The sequence below is a fragment of the Pyxicephalus adspersus genome, chromosome 5, assembly GCF_032062135.1.
Source record: "Pyxicephalus adspersus chromosome 5, UCB_Pads_2.0, whole genome shotgun sequence".
NCBI lineage: Eukaryota > Metazoa > Chordata > Amphibia > Anura > Pyxicephalidae > Pyxicephalus > Pyxicephalus adspersus.
The window spans coordinates 97,652,547-97,676,121 of record NC_092862.1 but is presented as its reverse complement, the minus strand read 5'-3'; the positions used below and the strand labels follow the sequence as shown (position 1 = coordinate 97,676,121).

At 35.6% G+C, this 23,575-nt stretch overlaps 1 protein-coding gene across 1 annotated transcript in view; it reads left to right on the top strand.

The window, feature by feature from the left end:
• Positions 1-23,575, top strand: part of BMPER (BMP binding endothelial regulator) — a 129,113-nt gene that overhangs the window by 16,837 nt on the left and 88,701 nt on the right. Inside the window, exon 3 of the mRNA XM_072412224.1 lies at positions 21,007-21,106. Within this exon, the coding sequence (XP_072268325.1) occupies positions 21,007-21,106 (100 nt within the window). The remainder of the gene's footprint in view (positions 1-21,006; positions 21,107-23,575) is intronic.

The window sequence follows — 23,575 nt, the reverse complement described above, 5'->3', positions numbered from 1 at the left end:
AAAGAAAGGGAATCTCTCCTCATCATGCCTGGATGACTGTTATTTTTAGTTGTTTGTGTTTTTGGACTTGTTGAGTGCTTAACTGCTAAACACATAAAAACCACTTATGTTGTTATGTTTCCATTGTATCTTTTATTACAAATGTTTTGCAATTCGGAAAACATGGTGATGGTTTTTATTATAAGGTTTCATTAACAAAATATATAGTTTTTTTGCTTTTTTTTCTAAGAAAACAAATTTTAGCATGTAATGAGTTATGTTGTATTGTTGTGCTGTATAGAATTAAAAGGCACACTCCAGCCAGAGTTAAAAATTAAGCTTCTTTATGCCAGGACTGCAGTTTCAGCATAGTTGCTTTGTAGATTGCTTGTTTCACAAAATTGCTTTTAAGAATTTGTCGTTAGTAAAATTTTTCTTCATGCTCAGCCTGCATTAAAGAGTTGCGACAGTCATCAGTAAATCTTTTCCTTGCATGTATGCTTTCACTTAAATCTCAAAACAGTTTATTTAAGTGCTTATTTTAATAATTTTCAAATAGTACAATAGTTCTTATTGAGCATAAAGAAGTTCTTTACCCTATATTCCTGATTGCATGATGAATAAATAGGAACCTGTTCCAGCCACATAATACCCAATGCCAGATCAGTAGTAGGTCTTTTTCAAGATGGAGCTTCTGTATACTCTTCAAAACCAATTAAAATGGATAACCAAATGGCAGGTGGTTGGTCACAGCATTGTTTCTCTCTTCTCCTTTTCTTTTTGGACACTGCATGTAGCATCCAAGGGCAGTTTGCCACCCTTGCTGCTTCTATAAACCTCAACTGTTGCTGTATTTAAATGTTTAAAAACATGCAAAAGTTTGCAGCCTATTACTTCATCTAGATGCCCTGGATTTCATTCACAAGTCAGAACGTACTCTTGGCTGGCCATACACAACAAAATGTTTCCACTGATTAAGCATTTCATAGAATCGGCTATAAGTGATTCTACATTAAGGACATGGCTATTGTTTTTAGCCAAAGGTTTGCTTCAAATAAAACAGTGATTATTTAGCCTATTTTTAACCTAAAAATATAGAATGAAAGTACAAAAATCAACATGACTACTAGCTAACGAAAAGACATAATACAACACTAACAGATACTTTCAGGCCAAACATATGTGAATTTATTTCAGCTAAAATTGAATTTCCATGACGTATTGGTTCTGTTCTATGAAGTAATCACATGCATAAAAAATCGCCCTTGTTAACTTTTAACATCAAATGCATGGTTAGCCTTGGGTCAAACTCAACTCCAACATATTCATTACAATCCGTACAGTTAAGATATTACAGTCATTTTTCAAGGTCAAAAGCTAAGATGTTGCTCTCTCTAATTTTGTCTTTGACAGGCTTTGCAGCACTTTATCCATAATTAGGAACATGTAAGATTATACATTTCAGAAAGCAGAACACACAGCTGTGTTTGCAAATATTATTCAGCTTTCTGGATCCTTTTACCTAACAAATGTTTTGTGATGCTGTTGCTATATAATAGTTATTATACTGGGTAATATACTACATAAATGTAACTGTCTTTCCTAACGTGTTATGAAAATGATGAGTAATGGTTCTTTAGCCATATGGGACGAAATATGCATTTCAGAGTTCGGTTGGTAGATGATTTATGAATGTCCATGCACTTAAAGAAAATTGTGTTTGTATATGTTTCTTATTTGTCATGTTTAGGGCAAATAAATGTAAAAATATGCTTTTCATTTTTTAAATCAGGCAAATTTTTCATATTTCAGATCAGAAAATTGAGCTCTACTCTAGCATTGCATTGATATGTACACATGCATGACTAAAGGTCAGAAGCATGTTGCTGGGGAAAATTGCATCATTTGCTATGGTTACAAATTTACCTTTCTGGCTACTGACAGCAAAAAGCACCTTTTGGCTGCATATAAAAGAGTCAGCAGTGGCAGAGGTAAAGCACGATTGACAATTGACATTACCAGCTCTTGCCTTCTCTACAGTACTTTAACATACTTTTCCATCCAGAGATTGAACTAGTTGATAAAAACTAGTAACATAGTTTGTTTAAAGATGTCGGATAAAATGGCCCCAAACCAATTATGTATAGTACAGTATTAAAGTGATGATGGAAATGTTTATTGGCGAGATGTTTAATTGTCAGTTATGGCACACACTTATCTATTTGTAGGCAGGAACCTACGTTGCATCCCCTAAAGCCACCATCTTTGCTCCGACCTCCACGGTGGACTTTGGGGTCCATGGCGATCCTCTGCTGCCATTGGACGGTCTCTGATGATGTATCTCCTGCACATACAAGTGTCCCCAGTATTTGGGTCTATTTGTGGCCATGGCATGTGTAAAGCTGGGTTCTGTACTGCAGGGTTCATGCACCCTGTAATGTAGGCAAAAATACAAAAAGCCTTCAGAAACTAGGAAAAGTTTTTATTGCAGAAAAGGCTTTGCATATCTCTACCAAATTTTTGTTCCAATTCCAATTTAGGTAAAAAAAACATTTAAAAATATATACAGATGAAGGTATCTGAAATTATATTAATATTACATTTCTCCATTATAGGCCACCTTGGTTCCTTATTTTCATGTCTTCTTTACTAGTTCTTTAATGTAATAGGTGGAAAAATTGACCAATATGAAAGTTCCCAAGTTGGGAGTTGGCAGATTCAAAATTGACATTTACTGGACATTTTCAGCTGTCTGTATCTGGTGAATATTTTTACGTTTTTTACAGACACTAAATTTATGTGTACTTGATGTTTAAAACAGCCTCAGTTTATCTGTGCGACCATAATAACATTTTTGTTCTACGTTTACAACAGCACTGACCCTGTTAAATAAATCCCTGCCTTTACTCACAGAATTGCATGAACAGTCAAAGTCAAGTGGCTCAAACAACACCAGCACTTTTGTTTTGGAAATGTCTGGCTATTTTGCACCGTGACGTTTAAATTGAGATCACATGTCCTTTTTTCAAGTGGCAGTTTATAAGTGGTCATATGACCCATTACATTCTTTGGCATGCTGGTATATAGCAGTAACTAAATGGTTTTAATGTGCTCGCAAAAATAATCATTCTTTTACTGGGATTGATTGGGCTTTTAATTTTGAACTTTACCATGTATCTTTATACTGTTGAGGGATTGATAAATGTACTTTGTGTTCCAAAGCTGTTTTAAAAAAAGAAGGTCAAATTGTCAGTCACAACTGATGGTAATATTATGTCTATGGCAGCAGCATACACTTGACAGATAATAGTCTCCATGAAGACCCTGAGAAATCAAATGGACTGATATAATCTGGGGTCTCTGCCTGCATGTCTAACTGTGTAGCCTCACCCCCTCCTTATGTTTAGGGAACCAAAGCGTTCATGATTATTTATTACGAACAAAGCTTTCTAAGGCTGAAGAGGATACACTTTCATCAGTGAAGCTGGGTGATCCAGCAAACCTGGAATAGATTTCTTCAAAGTTATTTGCTTGCAAATGTTTTAAATCCTTGACCATATCCATACCAGGTTGAATCACCCAGATTCACTAATGAAAGTGTATCCTCTCCAGCCTGGGAAAGCTTTAATAAATCAGACCTGGGATTGTCTTAAATGTGAAGGTCATCAGTTGAAGCCATGGAGTAAGGAAAAGGCTGGTGGTATGTCTACGTTATTAAGAACTAACTTTGCCCCCCATCCCATCAGCAAGAACTTTACAATGGTGATGACATCACACGAAGTAACAAAAGCTATTTCTTTGTAAAAGCATAAGAACAAATGATCACACAAGATCAGGAAGGGGAAGCTTGGGTTAAAGGCAAAAGATCATCTTGAAGCATTTACCTGCAGATTTTCATCAACTATTGGACAATAAAGGTCAGTTTGACATTGGAAGTCCTTGAGATACACATAGAGGGGTAAAATAATTTATGCAACTTTTTCATATATTTTGATACCATTCCTTTCTACTGCAGTATCTTGTTCAGACACAATATTTGACAATAGCTCTAGATAGCTCTACTGGGGCATGGACAGGTCCAGCAGCTAATACGTGAAACTGGCCATTTTAAAGTACATGTGCACTACATGGCAGCGAAAGGGAATAGTTATTTTTTAAAAGTAACAACTTGTGAGATATACAAGGAGACTTCCATTGCAAACACATCTGAAGATTCAAGCAATGCAACAAATATGTTAATCCTTTTGTTTCAATACTTTAACACTTTATACTTTAATACTTTTGAAGGCCAGCATAAAAGCTCGACCACTAGCAAGGTTTGCCTTGGAGTAAAATTAAGCCACTACCACCGGAAGTACTCGCCATTCTGTGCAAACTTGCCTTTTAATTTGCATTTTTTTTTACATCCAGTGCTGAGAGATCCTCTTATAGTCCATATTCTTTTTTAGACCATAGGTCAGCTACTGACAATGTATCTCCTACTCTTGAGTGCTATAATAACACTACCCTGTTTCTTAGCTAAACTCATGGCATCTGTATATAGCACTGTGCATGCCCTGTACAATCTTTAAAAATGCTAGACCGGTATAAGAATTCTTGGTAGAAGATATATACAAAAAAGTTTGCTCCAGGAGGCTCTATCTGCTGCCACGTTTGTTTTTGCAGGGGACTTCAGATCTGCTTAATGGTAAATGAATGAACCCATCTGTGCAACCATTCACAAAGATGTTTGAATATGCCACATTAATGAACAGGCATACAGCCAAGTAAACAATATATATACACCGAGCCAACATAGCGGTTACTACATTTTACTCTATGTTCATTTCTTTATATAAGAAAAAAAAAAGCTTTATCCTCAATTATAGCTCTTATGCAGTGGGTAGAGTAATATTCTGAGGTCTGAGTATAAATAACCCTATAGGATTTTTTTTAAAACAAATTAAAAAAGAAATGTAGAATTGTACAGCTGTGTCTTATGTGAAAATGTATTTGTGCAAGTGTTTCTATGGCACCAAATGCTGTTTTAACACAACATCATATTTTGCCATGTTGTAGAAAGAGAATATAAGGATGATGAAAGTGTCAAATTATATAATAGGTTTTTATTCTACAAATTGTTATATTCTTAGAAAATTGTGTAATAAGCAACAGGTGTTCATAAAGGAATGTTACATTTGCTAGTGGGTAATAGCAGCTTGGATGTCTTACTCTAAAATGATAACTAGCACAATGTGAAATGACAGTGTATTATTTATATTATACATCTTTAGGCTCATTGTATAAAATTGTGTGCTAAAAAAATAAAAAATCCTACTCACAGTCATCAGGTAAATTTGATAATTTGTATAGTGGTGCTATTTATTTCTTTCCTCCAGTGGCAGCTTTATATGTCATAACCCATGATACCCTACAAGTACTTCATGGCTTGTGTGCTGCTCAGCTGTCATAGAAATGCCCCTCTAAATATAAGCACAACATGTACATGTGCTAATATACCTTGGAATGGCTTTTTCCATATATAAGCAAAAACAGGGGCCCCAGTAATTGGTGCAAATTCATTAGTGTGTAATGTAAACGCACCCTTACTCTCTGCTCACCATGCACAGCTGGTTTGAAAAAAGTAAGTTCCTGGAAGATCCCTTGACTATTGGAATGTTTGTTGCAGTGTGTCACTACATGTAAGTTTAATGTAATTTTTTTGCGTTCCCTCCTAACATAATTTTATTTATTGGTAATTCTGATGATCTCTAACTTTCTCACTTCCAATACAAGAGTGAAAAAGCTGTTTGTACTACAGTGAAATCACTTCAAGAACAGGAAGTATAAATGAAGATATAAAGCTCTATTTATAAACTAAATCAGACATTCCCTCAATCATCCCCTCCATGTGTTTCAATAGCAGTAACTGATTCCCACCAGGTAATGTTTATGGGAAGGTCTGATTCCTTATTTTCTAAATAGATAATATCCATAATATTGGATTGATACAAACTCCAAGCCTAGAGCCTAACATCCAAACCTCTAAGCCTCCAGCTAACTTTTTTTTTCAAGCAGTTACAGCAAAAGGTTGTATTTTCTTTTGGAAAAAAAATTATGAATGAAAGTTGACAGTTGTAATTATCACTGTCAGTATAATTGTTTGCCTACAACTTGCTGGCCTTCATTCTTTAATGTTCAATGCATACTTTTTTCCAGAACAACTTGGTCTTTAAACTTCACCTTGAATACTAAAACTTGATCTAACCTTGGATATTGAAGCACGATGTAAGGTTAGCTCATATTACCTTTAACCTAAACCTTAAACCTAACTCTTGAATTTAAAAGATCACTTAACCTTAAAACTGTAATTTTAATCTTATAAATGCTGCACCACTTAACCTTCTAAAAGTCTAATCTTAATCACATAAATGCTTTACTTACTTTATAGTCATACACTGAACACATAGACTTAGAAATAAACTGTTTTCGCAGATAGGTGCGTACATATAGAAAAGCCTTAAACAACCTCTGGTAGCCTTTTGATCTTGGGTTTATTCAAATTTAAAGCTTATTCTCTCAGGCTAGTCCTTAATGAAAAGAAACTTTTTAATCATGGAGGATAATTTTATTGGTTTATGATGATAGATTTCACTTACATGAATGGTACTTTACAAATGGCTTGTTTTTTTTATTGACCTAGTTATTGTAGTTCAATAAAATTATATTATTCTTGGATCCTCTAAAACACATTTCAGTGTATTTTGCTCCTATTTCTCTGCTTGCCCTTGTACTGCTATTCCTAATATTCTTTAGGAAAATGCTCACTAATAATATATATAGAATCACATGGTTTACCTTTATGGGACTACTTGTCTACTATTAGACTTTTTTCATTTTTTCTTAGAAACGAACAGCTCTTGCTCAGGGGCCATAATCAGTTACATCCAAAAACAGAGCAGAGGTGCAGCTTGAAAATTTGGGGTTCAGGGCTGTTTGTGTATGTACGTACCGCTGTGTGTCCAACTCATGATGCCAGGAGCAAGCACAAGTTGGCCAGGCGCCATGGGACACTGCTAGACAACCCACAAGCAAGAAGAGGGATATGGAAGATTTTAGAAGATGAAATTGTATAAAAGGCTGCATTTGCTTAAAAGCTGTAATTTGTAATGGCATGTTAAACCTTGGGTATACTCACCTGTCCCTGTTCTGTTATGGGGGCTGCCATCTTCCCATTTCTTCCCTTACGTTTTCCAATATTTGGCCATCTTGATTTGCTGGGCTAGGAGTTCATTGAGTCCCTGGAAAGCAACGCTGAGTCGTGCATGTGCAGCTTATCAAATTTAGACATATAAAAGCATGATTTATTAACCAGGTGAATGTCAGTTCATGGTTCATGAATTGCAGCATTCGTTCAGAGAACTCCCCAGATGCCCCGTTAGTAGAGTTGATTTATTAAAGGGGTTTGGACTGTTGACTTAGGATTGAGAATTTGCACTTAGCTTGGTGAATGAGGTGAACATTTTCTGACTTTGGCCATCCAATCGTGTTCAAGTAAAATTCTGTTATTTTACCTTGCACATGATTGTTGTATTCTTTGCAGTATGAATGTTTGTCATATTCACTAAGCTTAGAGACTTATCCCATGCAGGGTGAACAGTCTTTACTCCTATTGTCAAAATCTGGTCCCTGACTCAGTAAACTGGGGATAAGCTGCTTGTAACCTAAAAAAACCCTTTCACTCAGTGTGTTGATGTTGTAGATGTTAAGATTTTGTCATGCTCATCTGTTTATATTCTTGCAAACCAATCTAAAAATAATAATTTGCTTTTAAACATCGTAGTGCAGTAAATTAGGCTGTTTACAATACATCATATCTTCTTATGTGTCTGGAACATATTTATTACATCTGGTGTCTGCTGCTGTCCGCAGTGGGAAACAGACAAGGAGAAAAATGCTGTGAATGCACATGTTTAACAATGATTTATTAAACAGTATGATTAGAGATTAGTAAATAAAATATCAAATGTCATTCATTTTTGCAAAAAGCAGAATAAAGACAAATGTAAAAATGATGTGAATGATCTGAATTCCATTTTGGTCTGATGTTTGCTCTTGTAGGCTTAGTTATTTCTATTTTAAAATTAGGCTGCAAGCACACATAATATTATGTATTAAAACTTCCATGTAAATTAAACCAAAGTCCATAGTCAGCCTGATGAATAACTTTTATCCTGGCACTCATCTTGTTCAGTTGGCTTCCCCGCTATGGTAATGTAAACCTTTCATATTTTTCTTAAAGGGCAGATCTGAAGTTTAACCTACAGGCAGTTGGAATAGCCATACAACCTTACAGGGTTTTTAACATTTTACTTGTGCCATCCAAAAATAAAAAAGAAATTGGGGTGTATATATATATATATATATATATATATATAACTTAGTTTTGCTGGCCACTCACCTCCGTCATGACCTAGCAGTGTCATGCTTTCTGCTGTTTTTTTGGGCTACCAGTAAGGAAAAAGACACCAAGTACATAAGAGTATGAATGTTAATATGACATAGTTCCATTATTCTCTTGCACTAGTTAAAATAAAAAAGAAGACAATATGAAGCGTGTTGAGAAGCTTGCAATATAGTATATCTAAACCTAAGAACAAACATTTTTCTTTATTTTCAGCTGGTGGTCCTATCAGTAACACTCTCCCTGTCTTGGGGCAACAACACACCCCACTCTATTGGGAAGTAGTATTGTCACTGCCTAGCCGCGTGTTTTTAAAGTTGTGAAGCAACCCACATGAACATTGGGAAAGAGTGCAAACTCCATGCAAATAGTGTCCTGGCCAAAAGTTAAGCATTTTACTCCAGCACAGCAAAGGGCCACTGGAGCCACCATCATCCAACTTCCAACTTGGCTGCTCCATACTGTTGTTTCTCCCTGGCATGCAATGGCAAGTGATTGGATTGAGTAAAAGTGTAATTATTTCTCTGTCAATGCTTTTAGAGGGGAATCAATGCAATGATAGGGGAAAAGATGGCACAGGATAGAAGTAGACAAAAGACCCATATTGACCAATAATGCACAAAAAAATGGTTTACTGCTGAGCTTACATAATATATTTAACATATAGTATGGCTCGGCCAGTGACCTCTAGTTATTATTGATTGATGGGGCTTAGTAAACATGTCCTTATATATACAACTGCTGCACATGATCTGTAATGCCTGCTTTTTGGTTCTGGTAATGCATGGCATACAGTAGGAATATACTACCCCCTCTTTATATGATCATTGACCTGTATGAACATACATTTACAACAGGAGCTGATCTGAATATAATGTTTGAGATATGATATTTCTTCAACACTCATATGGCAACCAAATGTACAAATCTAAATATCTAAAGCTCTTTGAAGGCCCTTCATCGTTATTTCAGTGCATGTAAAATAATTCAGTATTGAGTCAGCATGTATTAGTCTTCAGGATTTAGAGCTCCCTCATTCTCACACTCGTGGGTTACGGTTGTTTCCTACACACAAATGCCTTTTATGCCCAAGAGAGAAATATGAACAAGGTAAACTATGGTTTGCAAACAAAACCGTATTATTTTTTTCTTGCTGTATCTAAGCCCTGCCATAGGATTTCTAATGAGCATTTCTCTCTAATTGCTGTTTGCTCACACTGGCAAGCTGTTGTTAGTGCTACAACTGGAACTGCCATATGGCCCTATGTTAACTCAACAGATTTAACCATATAAATGTTGTTAAATTGAAAGGGAAGATTTAGAAGTCTTCAACAGAGCGTGCAACCTTCGTTGCTAATTCTTTGAGATACACCATCATGAAAACAACTTTGCTTCTGGTTTCTGCCACTTTGGAATGTGTATAGCAAATGTGAGCAAGCCGTTTTATTAAAAGGAACTGCCACCTAATAAAGCTGCCTTGTACTATGTAGTTCTGTCTTAGAATTTGGCTAACCTTTGTCACATTCTAGAAGTGGCTTATCACAAAATATAACATTAAAGTGTATGTGAAATTTAAATCTATTTTTTAGCACCTAGGGTCCCTCCAGCAGAGGGTACTAGGGGTCCCTTGTGGAATAAGCTTCCTCTCTGGTCAGATATCACTAATATCAGTGATCATTTTTGGCTATCTGTAAAAGTGGCAGCCTTTCCAATGACCAACAGTATGAAAGGATTTCTTCTTATTGAGCCCCCTCCCCCCATGCTAAAGTTCTGTGAGCTGTGGATAGAGCATATATAGCAGGGGTTCCCGGAAGACATGAATGTTATTTTAAGGGGTTACCACTAGGGATGAGAGAACGAGAATTTATAAAGTTTGATCTCGCAGCGAATCGGGCCTTTCTCGCTTACCGAAAATGTAAGCAAGAACGGCCTTCTGATTCGCCGAGAGGTCGAGCTCTCGCCGAACAGGAGCATCATACAGCCCTGGAAATCCTCTGCAATCCCCGAGCACTAGAGGTTAATTAACCTCTAGTGCCCCAGGGATCGCACACTCTTCTCAATGAATGCTGCCACAGCGGCAATCATTGAGAAGATGCCCAGCACAGGAGAACCTCCTGACATTGTAATATAAGTATCTCTTACAAATGATACATTTGTATCTGTAACAAATGTATCATTTGTAGGAGATACTTATATTACAATGTCCAGAGGTTCTCCTTTGCCAAGCATCTTCCCAATGATTGCAGCTGTGGCTGCATTCATTGAGAAGAGTGTGCGATCCCCGAGCACTAGAGGTCAATTAACCTCTAGTGCCCCGGTGATCGCAAACAGGGAGATTCCCAGGGCTGAATTCAGCTTTGGGAATCCTCCTGTTTTAATTTCCTCTTCTGATGGTTTCGAGAAATCGGTTAGCATTAGCCGGTGGCATTCTCGCTCATCCCTAGTGACCACATGCTTCAAAGAAACACTTCTTTAGGGAGATCCAAAATGCACAAATATTGCAACATAGAAATCATGAACTCATCGTAAAATCAAGGAGTGTGTTTCTAATTGACCTATTATCATTCTCTTGTATACCTTGTACAGCAGAGAGAAAGAAGCAGCAGAATGTGCTGATGGGAAGCATGCTTCTAGGAGGAGAAAGAAGAGTGAGAGATCACTGTGCCGCTTATCATTTTACTGTCCAGTATGTGGTTGAGGTGGGTCCACAATGACCTGGACTTAAGCGAAAAAAAAAAATGATGCTGATCATCAGACTGAGGGCATCCAGTGGCAGGAAAATGGTACTAAGGGGGAATTTCTGTATGTATTTACATTTTATTAAGCTATATTTTTTATCCTTTTTTGGCTTAAGTTCTGCTTTAGGCAAATAATTTCTGTAAATCTCTGTTGCAGATTTTTTAAGTAGAGATCCTACCGGTAACAGCACGCATTGTCAGCCTGCTGGTTGTACTCCATCTTTTCACCTTTAGGATACCTATCAGGTCTAACAGACAGGCAGCTAAAACTAAAGTAGTACACTTGACAGGTCGACAATACTGCTAACCAGCATGGTATAGTTCATGCTTTACAGTAAGCGAAGTTTATCTATAAACGTGTGGCAGCTGTAAAATAGGGCCATTGTCTGTAGGTTTGATTGGCTGCTATGGGCAAATGCTTGCATTTTCTTTGCTCAGGTATTTAAAAAGATCATGAATGTATTGACTGAACACAGGCATTCATCAGTGTAAACATAGCTCTATTCATAGATGGCGTGCATACAAAGGAGCACTCAAAAAAAAAAAAAAAAATCAAAACACAAGGTAAGGGGAAATGACAGCCAAGCAACAAGAATATTGATGTTTCAGTCAGTGAAGCTCTTTATGTACACATGATATGGTTCCCTCACCAGTACATGTCTTTCTTAGGTTTCATAACACTGATTAAAGACGACTCTTTTTGATCTCCTTGAAAGAAGGACTTTTTTCATTATTGGCAACAAACATATCTTTCTTGATATGAAATCATTTGTGCTGCATCAATTTTAAGTAATCCAATCAGATTTGCAATTTGCATTATATTTTCCGCTCTCTAATAAATTTGCCTCTGTTATATTTATGCACTATTTATGCCTTCAGACTGTTCCTGAGTTCTCAGACTTTCAGAAGTTCCAATTCTTCATAACTGGGATGCCTGCAATTGCTTACTTTAATAGGTCTACGATGGTAATCATTGCAGATTTGTTCCAGAAGGTTTTTCAATTGTTCCAGGTGTGCAATATGTGTGGTTGATAGCCTAAATTGTACATGCTGTCATGACTTATTAATATCTCCTGGCCACAAATTGCAGCTTCGAAATAAGAAGCCTGTAAATATTTAAAGATTTGTGTACTCTGAATAGATATATCATTTGGAAAGTACAATAGGAGAGAAGGATATTGAGTTATACCATAAAACAACCATTCAGATAAATTGAGGAATCCATAGTTTTTCTTTTTTTTTTTAATAACTGGAAATTTAAGTATTCTTAAGTGTAACCTTTAAAACTGCCATTTTAAAAAAAATGTTTAAATAACACATTGGGATACATTGAAAGAGAAAAGAAAATTATAACAGTTTAGATTCTCAATCAGGTTTCCTCCAGGGGTTCCTTGAACTGCAGCTGATGGACCTCAAATTTGATGATGCCTTGTTCTAGAAAGATCATTTCCAACCAAGTATTATCATTTATAAATATCTCTAGTATCAGAGAACATCTCTTCCTTATCTCATCTCCACAATGTGGGTTTCTGAGGCTTCTTTTGCTTTGTGTGACCATTCCCCTAAAGCTTCCCCACTTCCCACTAAAGCTTCCCCACTGCTAGTTGCACCTCTCTGATGTAATCAGTCCTGCATTGTATGGGAGGACAGTGAGGGTCTACTCACATTCTATAGTCTTGAGCACAAAGGAGAATGCTGGATGCATTAAAGATAATTGTGTCCACAATGCCTATAGCTACAGAGGTTAATACCAGTTTGTTTTACAGTGCTTTTCTGCTTGTTCACAATATGTGAGTAATTTAGCTATTAAACAATAAAAGTAAAAATAAATGAAATAATAACCAAATACATAATTGGGAAAAAAACAGGTATTTAAAGTTTTAGCCATGCATGCGGTAGATAGAATAAAGTGTATGAAGTTTTTCCTTGTTTACAGTAAATCTGAACATTCATGCGATTTATATATATATATATATTTTTATATATATATATATATATATATATATATATATAGACAAAACACAATGTATTTGTTAGGATGGACATTCAAAACATAGAGCTTAGCTTGGTCCAGCTGCACAGCTGGTATCTCAAAATCCAAAAAGCCCATTCTTTTTTTAGGGCTGCTGCAGCTGCTGAAACTCTACAGTGATGTTCTTGTTTCTTAATACAGCACAATGCTCAATTCTCTAAGCCAATATTCACATAAATATATTACCAAAAACATTGTCCACCTGGTCACAAATAACAATTTTCCCCTGTAAGCCTGCTGTGATCCTAAGGGATTCTCTTTGGGTGCACAAAATCTGTTGTATCTATAATGACATAAACCAATATTTTCATAACATTTTCTTTTCCCTTGACTTCTGTGAATGGAGAACCTAAGAAACAATTGCTTTTCTTGTAGGGGAGTTTATTCAGCAATGAATGAAGACCTCACACAGATTTCTGTTGCCAGCTGTTTTGCACATTACATTGAAAAAGTGTGCATGAATTTAAGGTTAACCAACCAAATTATTATTGGCATATAAAATACTTTAGGGTTTAAATAAAATTAGAAGCTATGATTCACACTTAAAGTGCACCTGTCATTAAAATATATGAACTCATTCTAACATAAAGTCACTTAAAGTAATGAGTTTTTCTCAGCCGTTTAATTACCAGGAGTATATATAAATCTAATCATGTTATAGAGTACTGCCACCATGAAGAAAAGCCGGCAATAACAAATTATTGCCCATATTTAATTTTTTCTGAGCAACATTCTGTGTTGTGGCATCTAAAACACCATCATTCAAATATTTGCTAGCAGATCGAAATTTAAGGTTTAAATCAGCCCCTACCTGTGCAGGAGTTTATTTCTATACTTAAATGAAGGACTGGTTATGAAAATCAGAGAAAGAAAATGAGCACAAAAGCCGAATTTTTGAAAGTAGTAATCAAACAGAATTCACGTTTTATTTGAAAGAGATAATAAAGATTAATTTTGGTCACTATTGGCAAAAACTCAACATTTGTTCACATTTATTTTCTGTAGTTCTCAAGACTGAACCCCATACCTGCGTCTATTGAAATAAACTGGTACATGCACACATTTAATCATGTAAAGTGCTCGGTTTAATCATTAACTTTCCTGTCACACAAATGTCAAACCATACTTCTGAGACCACAACGCATAACTTTTATTTTTTCAGAATGTAGTATATTAAAAACGGCTGTAAGAGCAAACGAGTACCAAGGGCTCCACAAATGTAAGGTCATTATTTTAAAAGAACTGTGACACATGGGTTGTAACCGTTTTTTTAGCTTTTATTTCCCTAGGTGACCAATCGTGTTTGAGCCCAATTCTATGTTTTTGTTAAATAAGAAAGAAAAACAGGAAAACACATAGGGGCACGAAACCTTCATACGTAATGAAATTTAAGTTAGTGCAAAATGTACACATTTGGAATGTTTGCATTTGTTGCTTAAGTATAGCTGCATTATAAATCTCCCAAGCTTTGGCTTTTAACTGACATCCTTACTGCTGTGACCACTAAAAGCAAAATAAGGAATGTGATACATCTATATGTCAGATGTTGTTTTATTACAGCTGTGTGTAAACCGAGTTTAGTTTGATAAACTGGATGCCTGGTCAATGACTTGTGTTGTACGGGGGCCTGCTAGGTAGTTATCAACTTCTCCTGCCGCAACTTCCTAATGTTTTTATTCGGATTATTATGTAAGATAATGCAGGTGTTATTTTTATTCCTGTTTCCAAATTTTGTATTTTGTGCATGTTGTACATATATATCACTTTATGCATAAACATGTTTTGTTTAGGTTTCATGAAATCTGTTACCAAGTAAACAGTGATTAGACCTGCAACCAAAATTTAGATAAATTGATAATGTTTTGTAGTGACTAGATTCATTTTCAGTCTTAAAAATGAAAATCTCTTTTCACTAGTTTGTTTATTACCTGAAGACCACGAACAAGTTTTTACTCTACGCAACTTTTTGCTATACAGATGGATAATAAAATTTAGGACAAAAAGGCATTGATGTTCCGATGCAAATTGCTCAGCGCTATGAATATAAAAAATAAAAACATTTTCTGCCTTTTTTAAGTCTGTCCTTTAGCAGTGATCATACTTTATATTGTCAAAATAACTGCACCTGTAAAGCAAGGCTTTCTTTTAAAGGGTCTACCCCTTGCTGAAATGCTGAATAGAACATATAATAATAACATATGATAAAAAAGTTTACCATTTTTTCTTTGAATAAGAAATATTTGGATACCATACTTCCGTTTTCCTGGCTTCCACTTGAGCGCCGAGAGAGTGGCGCCATCTTCCTTCTGACAAGATCTTGGAGAATGTTGGATAGTCCAAATATCTATGCTGCCATTTGGTCTTAAAGCTAGGTACACACTTGCAATAATTATCAGTAGAAAACGAATGACTAACAATTATGCACGATTATTTTGAACGATCGTATTGTGCACAATTCTGTACATGCTGTAACGATACGATCGTTCAAATATAATCCACCAATAGTGTACACACACTAGATACGATCCTTTGAACGATGCAGGAAGTGACATGTAAAGGAGAAAGTCTCCTGCAGAAACATCCAGGATCACTGAATGACCGTACACACACTAGATAGTGAACAATCGTCGCTCAAACAGATCTGCCGGGACGGTCATTCGTTTCCAGCGACATTCCTCGTTCATCGGCGTCATTGTGCACTCTTTTTGTTAACGATTATCGGTCGATCGGTCATTTGTCTTTCGTTTCCAACGATAATTATTGCAAGTGTGTACGCAGCTTAAGATTTGTACTCAGCCTTCTCTGGGATCTCAATGAAAGGAGGATGATGTCACCCTCATGCACTACAGAAGCCAAGGGAAAAGTAGGTATAATTTCTGCATGTTTCGCCCTACGAGAAAAATTTTAAAATTTGCAAGAAAAGTATCAATAGCCTAGACTTGTTCTACTTTTCAGTATAAAGGTGAGCAGTTAGATTTCCTATTAGGTTTTTTATTTTTGCCTTGGTCCCTGGTGTGCAGTTAGATCCACTGTTATGTTTTTATTGTTCCCTTTGTCCCCATGGGGTACATTCACCCTTATCCTGTATATCACTTTCACCAAGACTTTATTAAAAAAAAATCTGAAACTTTAAATTGCCACCAGAGCAGAAATTAAATAGGAATTCTCCAATGATGACAACTATTTTAGAAGGGATTTACCTTATTTTAATATTATCTTCTACTATTTCTTATTTTTATATATATAACAAAATATTTATATATATTCTACTTCCTATAGTAATATGAATGTTAAAAACAATATTAAAACATCTATTTTGTAAGCAGCATGTTGACCCCATGGATCATATTTTCAATAGGAAGCATTTTCTCCCAAACACTAGTTATCCTGCACCCTATGTTCTTTTTCCCCAGAGGTGTAAAGAGGAAGTTAGGATCATTTAGCAAAAATACATATGGGTCAAAGAACTAATCCATCAATAAAATGTTTCAGGGGAAAAACACAGGAAAGGAGATTTGCAGTTGACATCTGTTCACCTACTATTACTAACATGCCAGAAATTTGCTGAACTTACTGAAACATTTTACATTCTACTGTATGTGTACTTGTATATACAGGTATTTGTGGTTTTTTGTATAAATGATCTACCACTGTTAGAATATTTTGTAAAATTCTTTAAACTTTGTGTTTTTGCATACATGACCTACCATTGTTAGTGGGTCAGTAAGGTGTATAATAAAATGGTTCACAATTGCTTGTAGTGTAAATATAATCAGGAGTTTGCTCTTGTCTATTCTTGTGATATTCTCCTACTTGCTCCATGAATATACAGCTGGCCTTGATTAACTTTCAGCAGGCAATATAGTGAGTGTATCTGTGTAGAATAGAGGTAGTACTGGGATGCTGGTAGTGGTGGCATTGGTGGTGCTGGGGTGTTGAGGGTTACAGATACCAACAATGGGCCTGATTTTTTAAAGCTATAAGAAATCAGGCCAAATGTACTCAGCCTTACAGATACTGTAAATTTTCAGCACTATTGGTCATTATGGTCACCATTTATTCACTTATAGCTTACATAGGGATCAAACTTAGACCTATTAGAAAACAACAACAACAAAAGCAACTAGAAAAAATTACTTATAAAAAAGAGAGTAAATACTTTCCTCTCCTGCTGTCCATTTGGCTAATCCCAATAAGGGGGAATTCTTCTCTGACATCTACTGGGAAAACAACACAACTGTGACAATCCCATTATCTTCTCATGTCCACAGTGGTTGCTATTGCAGACCTCCATAATACCTATTTTACCCTGTAGTGATTTGGAGGTCAGCAGGAGGAATTACTAAATTCCTTCAACAAAACATCATTCGGCTAGGTGGGCAACAGAGAATGTATGTTCTTTTACAATGATATCCTTCTGGAAGATGTTATTTACCCAACATGGCATTTGAAATGAGTAGAGATAAAAGCCATTGTACTTTCATTGCACATACTATATCCAAGTGTCTGTTGCATCCTTTGCTGATCTAAGGCTGGGAGTACACGGGCGTTTTTAAAAATGCATGTAAACATTCCTACTGTGTTTATATGCATTTTTATGCACTTTTATTAGCTTTTATATGCTTGCCTTTAAAACGCTGGTAAACGTCTATGCCGTGTTTTCCCATGTCTTTTACCCCAATTACGTTTCAAGCACTTATAAACTGTAATTTTCAGCATTTTTCTGCTTTAACCCCGCGTTTTAATTTTTTAAATCTTGCAAGGAGCGTTATAGATAACGCTCATAAACGTGCCTCAAGGAAACGTCCTGGTGTAGATTAGCCCATTGGAATGCATGGGGATTTCAAATATGGGCTTTTAAAGCCTCGGGTTAAACGCTGGCGAAAACGTCTGTGTAGACTAAACCAAAACCAGTCATCTGGGAATGATTCATTAAAATAAGCCTAAGTAGTCATTTAAATGCTTAGTATCTGAATATCAGCAACAGAATGCAGAGTAAAGGATTTTTTTATCAGTGATGGACCTTTATCACCTTATTACCTTTAAAAATAATCATTTTCAAGATTTAGTAAAACTTGATTTTTATATAACAAAATTTGTAACTACTGTGCAATAATTTAATGTAAACTGTTATCCTAATTTTTTTATAGTACACTTTATAATAAATATATTATACTTTGTCTGAAAAATAACATTTTTATAAAAAATAACAAAAATACTTTGAAAACCAGTTTGCTTTATAAATGCTTCTTAATATGACTCCAACAAGTACTGCTAAAATGGGAAAGGATAAAAGGTTTCAACATAACAAATTCCATATAAGTATCTGTCATGCTAAACTTTTCACAGAAGTGTTCTGACAGCCCATCCTTATCATTTCAGATTTTGTCTTCTAAATTTATTTCAGCTAAAAGTATATCTGTCACATTTCCAAAAAAACTAAAACTGACATCAGGAGTAAAAATGCATAACCTAAAGGTGCCTGCACATAGCTATCTTTATTTTCCAGAGATCCCTGTAAGGTCTCAATATGCAAAAATCACCAACACAAGTCTTTCTTTACATGCTTCATAGATACCCTTGTTTTTTCTGGTTTATACTTGTGTTTGGAGTCAGCACCTTACTGTGTAATGTATTCAAACAAACATCAAATTGTAAGCTTCTCTACTGGGTAAGAGCTTCATGTAGAACATGGTGGTATCGTGTTCCATTTTACATCTTTTTCATTTTAAAGGGTAATGAAACATTTCAACAAAGTTTCATACCTTTTTACCTTTATTCCTTTAAGAAGATGTAGCCCCCAAATCTTTATACTCACTTCAGATGAAGAAGTCAACAAGGGATGTAAGCACTGAGTTTCAGAAATTGATTTACATTATATTTCTAAATTTTAATTTTTATTATCACTGACCTAAATCCAGCATGCAGCCAGGGTAGTTGGAGTAAAGAGATCTACAGCATCTGGTCTACTTCAGCAGGTAAGCTTTTGGGCCAGGGGGTTTGTTTTTTTAGGAGGAGAAGATCAGCAACAAAAATCAGCATATTATTCTCTACACAGTTTTAAGTTAAATGTAATATAGTATTAAATGTATTACCAATCAATGGAAATATATATAGAATTTCACAAAACTATATATAGTGCTCTATACCTGCATAAATACTCTGCTTTAGGCTCAAGTGAACCTTTAGTTTTGGATCAGTTAAATACATTCCAGGTGGATCAAAACAAAAGGTATTCAATGGCTTACAATTTTTTGTTCATTTCTCAAGCAGCTGCAGAAGGATTCTTGCTGTTTGTGTGGAAGGTCTCGTTGCAGAGGTCCAACACCACTCCTTTGAATCAGACCCTATAGCGGTTCAGTAAGCAAAGCTCATGCGAGCTGGTGATTTCAAAGATCTGGCTCATCGGGGGGCATGTCGGACTCTCTGAGTGAGAACACGGCAGCTGGCACTGGTGGGACTGGTGAGGTTCCATCTAAGATAGTGGTGTCTAGCAGTAGTCCCAAGATTTTGAATACCTTCATAAGAATGACTGTTACAGGTGAATAACATGCCTAATGTAATATATTCTTTTCGGAAAACTGATGCTGAAACAAATGGTCTGGTGTCAGTGTCTCTTCAATATGTGAAGATTTCATACTTTCTGACTTAAAATGTTAAAAAATACATACAATAGAATAAATTAAATAATATTTGTATTAAGAAGCTAATATTTTGTTTTTGCTTTATGATTTACTTGGATCACCTTAACAACTGACACGTTAATTAATACCCGTGTTATACAATGTCATTGGACATGAAAGGCTGTCAGATGTCTGCACATACAAAGCATCTTCTGGTTGTTAATGATTCGTACATTTCCTTGAATGAGCGGAACTTCATTTCCTTTTGCAGGGTGAAAGAGGATTGAGTTAGGCGGCTGAAATAATAAACCTTCACCATTCCCCAGTGGCATGTCACTGTTTCCACTTCTGTGCTGTTCTAATTTCATTCCTTAGTCAGTTTTGCATGTCACTTGTAAAAATGAATTACAGTGTCATGATAACAAACTAGGGAACAGCCTGAACACTGCGAATGCTTGTTGATCCTCCTAATAAATGATGATTAAAAGGTAAATTCATTGTTCCTGCCTGTGGACCACAAAACGCATTTGTACTTTATACTCAAATTATAAACAAAAGCTACATCATAATAAAATATGTCAAAAATTTTATTTTTTTGATTGAAGTGTTATTTTGCTGTAAACCTTTTATCCAATGAAAAGCTAATATAAGTGAAGAATAGTTGTGAACACTTGTCAATTTAGTAATTTAATTCAATCATTTTTGGGGGGCGTGCGCGTTTTTCATACATATTTTATGCTTTCTATATATGTAAGTATTTCTGATTTTTAGGAAAATATAAGTGACCGAAACACACATTATTCACAATGCAATTATCCAGAATTACTTTTGTATATGTACTGTATATCAAACACTTGTTTCAATATACTGCAGTCAAATATCTGCTGTGTAGAAACACCAAAAGCTATGGGATCTGTATATAAATGTTTTCAACCAATGTGTAATAAAGATTTTACCCCAAATATACACATTTTCCTTATTAAATTCAATTAGAAATAGTAAAAGTTGATTAAATTTCTAATTGAATCCAATGTATTGTGTACATTTTGGATAAACAGATGCCGGTGATATATACTATTGAAGTTATGATTTGTGAAGGTACATATCTAAAGCCCAAGCTAGACTAAAATGAGAAATATACATTATAAAATAATGACAACTTATGCCAAATGTTTCTTTATGTCATTCTAGAACAAAGAAGTGACCTGCAAGAGGGAGAAGTGCCCAGTGGTGTCCAAGGATTGTGCTCTGGTTATCAAACAGAGAGGAGCTTGCTGTGAACGTTGTAAAGGTGCAGTTTCTTTTTAGCTGATATTGCTTAATGTTTTTGTTATGCTATAAAGCTGAAGTTTATTCCTCTGATGCTGTTTTTGTTCCATACTTCCAAATTTTAGATCTAGCTGCATCATATTTGCATTTGTAGGCAATACATGGCAGTGTTCAACCCAGAAATTTTAAATCTGGATGGAAACAAATTGTAAGTGGATGGCTGCCTCTGTATTGTGACCCAACTCTTCAGTACCCATCCAAAACAGTGGGTGGTTACTGAAAAGTGCCGGATGGTGCACTGGGATAAAAGGGGCTGGGGAGAACATTGCATGGTTGGTAGGGCTGGCATATAGCTTCTGGCTGTACGGAGCTCTCTGAAAACATCAAATCACCATGCCAAGCGCAGAGTTGCCGGGTGAAGCCTACATGTTATGTTGAGCCTCTATGATTAAAACAGGATTGAAACTCAATCAGTGAAAAATTCGAGCAATGGGCAGCAATGGCTAGGAAAGAAAAGGACTAGAAGTTACTGGTTGTCCAACATGCAGGAAGGAAGCAGGATCAGTTAGACTTGCTGCTTGAACCATGAGTACAAAACCTGTGTAGGCAATATGTCAGAGCTTATACAGGATTAACTTCTTTCCCCTCCTCTTCATGTGAATGTATTAGGGCCTGGCCATCGGTGGTCCAAGCACTGCATTCTAAAATAAAATTACATTTTTCTCCCATACCTGGATGCATTGGGTATTCACCGATGAAGAATTCCCAGTTAGTTTCCTGTAAATTACTAATATATATATATATATAAATATTCACTGCCTTGGCTGCTCCTGTTCTACATTAGGTCTAATTGTTTGGAGGCACTGGCATTTATTAAATATATTGTCCTCCTTTTCTAATCACAACAGGTGACCCAGCTTGTTAGTTTCCCAATTAAAAAAAAAAAAAACATTGTTCTAATATGAGCACAAGCAAAAATAAAATCCCCATTTTTGAGTTACATAAAGAAATGTGTTACGCATTAAATCATTGAATTGAAATGAGCAGGTTTTTATGCAGATCTTAAAATCTGTACGAAATAAATTTGGCTTAACGCTTGAATGCCTTTGTGAACTATTAAAAGAGTGTTAATTAGGGAGCTTACCACTTTTCAACATTTTTATTTCACTTATTATACTAATACATCAGGATGTGAGACCAGCAGCTCTGAGAGCTATACAGACACATTTAATTGTGATGAAATAATTCAAGTCCCTTTGGCATCATCTTGTGTTTTTGTGTTGGCCTGACTATATCTGTCTCAAAGGATGAATCTATCAAAACTTCTATAAACCATTTGTGGCAGATGTTTCTTTGTGCAGTTTATTTCACATGTCAAATGTAATTTTCAAATGCAAAAAAAAAAAAAAAGAGAGAGGGAAGGGTAGCATAGTAGCAAATAGATGAGGTTTATGCTATAGTATATATTTAGTTTGTGGTTTAGTCTGCTATATGCTTATACATGACTCATCTATACAATGCAGATCAAGCTGAATTCTAGTTTATTTCACTTTATCCTGTGATCTTTAAGTTTTTATGTAACCCTTTATTGCCTATGCTAGTCATTCTTTTAATAAATATAACACAAAATATGACATTTGACATACAGAAATAGCAGAAACTATATACACTTACTAGCCACTTTATTATGTACACCTATTTAACTGCTTGTTAATACAAATATCAAACCAATTGATCACATGGCAGAAACTCAATACATTTAGGCATGCAGACATGGGAAGATGACCCGCTGAAGTTCAACCTGAGCATCAGAAAAGGAAGAGAAAATAATGTTATTTAGGTGACTTTGAACTGGTTGTTGGTTTCTAGTGGTTGGTCTGAATATTTGAAAAAAAAAAAAAGTGATGTGCTGGGGATTTCATGCACAAGTATTTCTAGAGTTTACAGAGAGTTGACTGAAAAATGGGAAATATCCATTGAGCAGTAGTTCTCTTCTCTCTCTTCATCTTGTCTATTTCGCAAAGAATTACTGCAGTTATGAATGCAAACTTTACTAGCAAGGTGTACCTAATAAAGTACACAATAAGTATATAAAGCTCTGGTGACAAACCTGTGACCATTTGGGTTTTGGTTTATGGCTCTCAGAGTATTTTCAGACAGTAGTCTTTGCTACTTTATTGCCCTGTAATATCAGTGATATCTGAGCAGTTATGTGTAATGTGTCTCCAGTCTCTGCCTTCTGAATCCAATCCCAAATCTTCCACAACTCTTAAAGCATAAAGCAATCTGTGACCATCTCCTATAGCATGACTGCAGTCATTTACCATCTCCTATATAATGTCTGCAGTCTCTGACTATCTCTTGTAGTATATGATTAGTTTCTTATGATCTCCTTTAGTATTGTTGCAGTTTTTGACTGTCTCTTGTAGAAAGTCTGCAGTCTCTGACCATCTCCTGTAGTATGTTTGCAGTCTCTGACCATCTCCTGTAG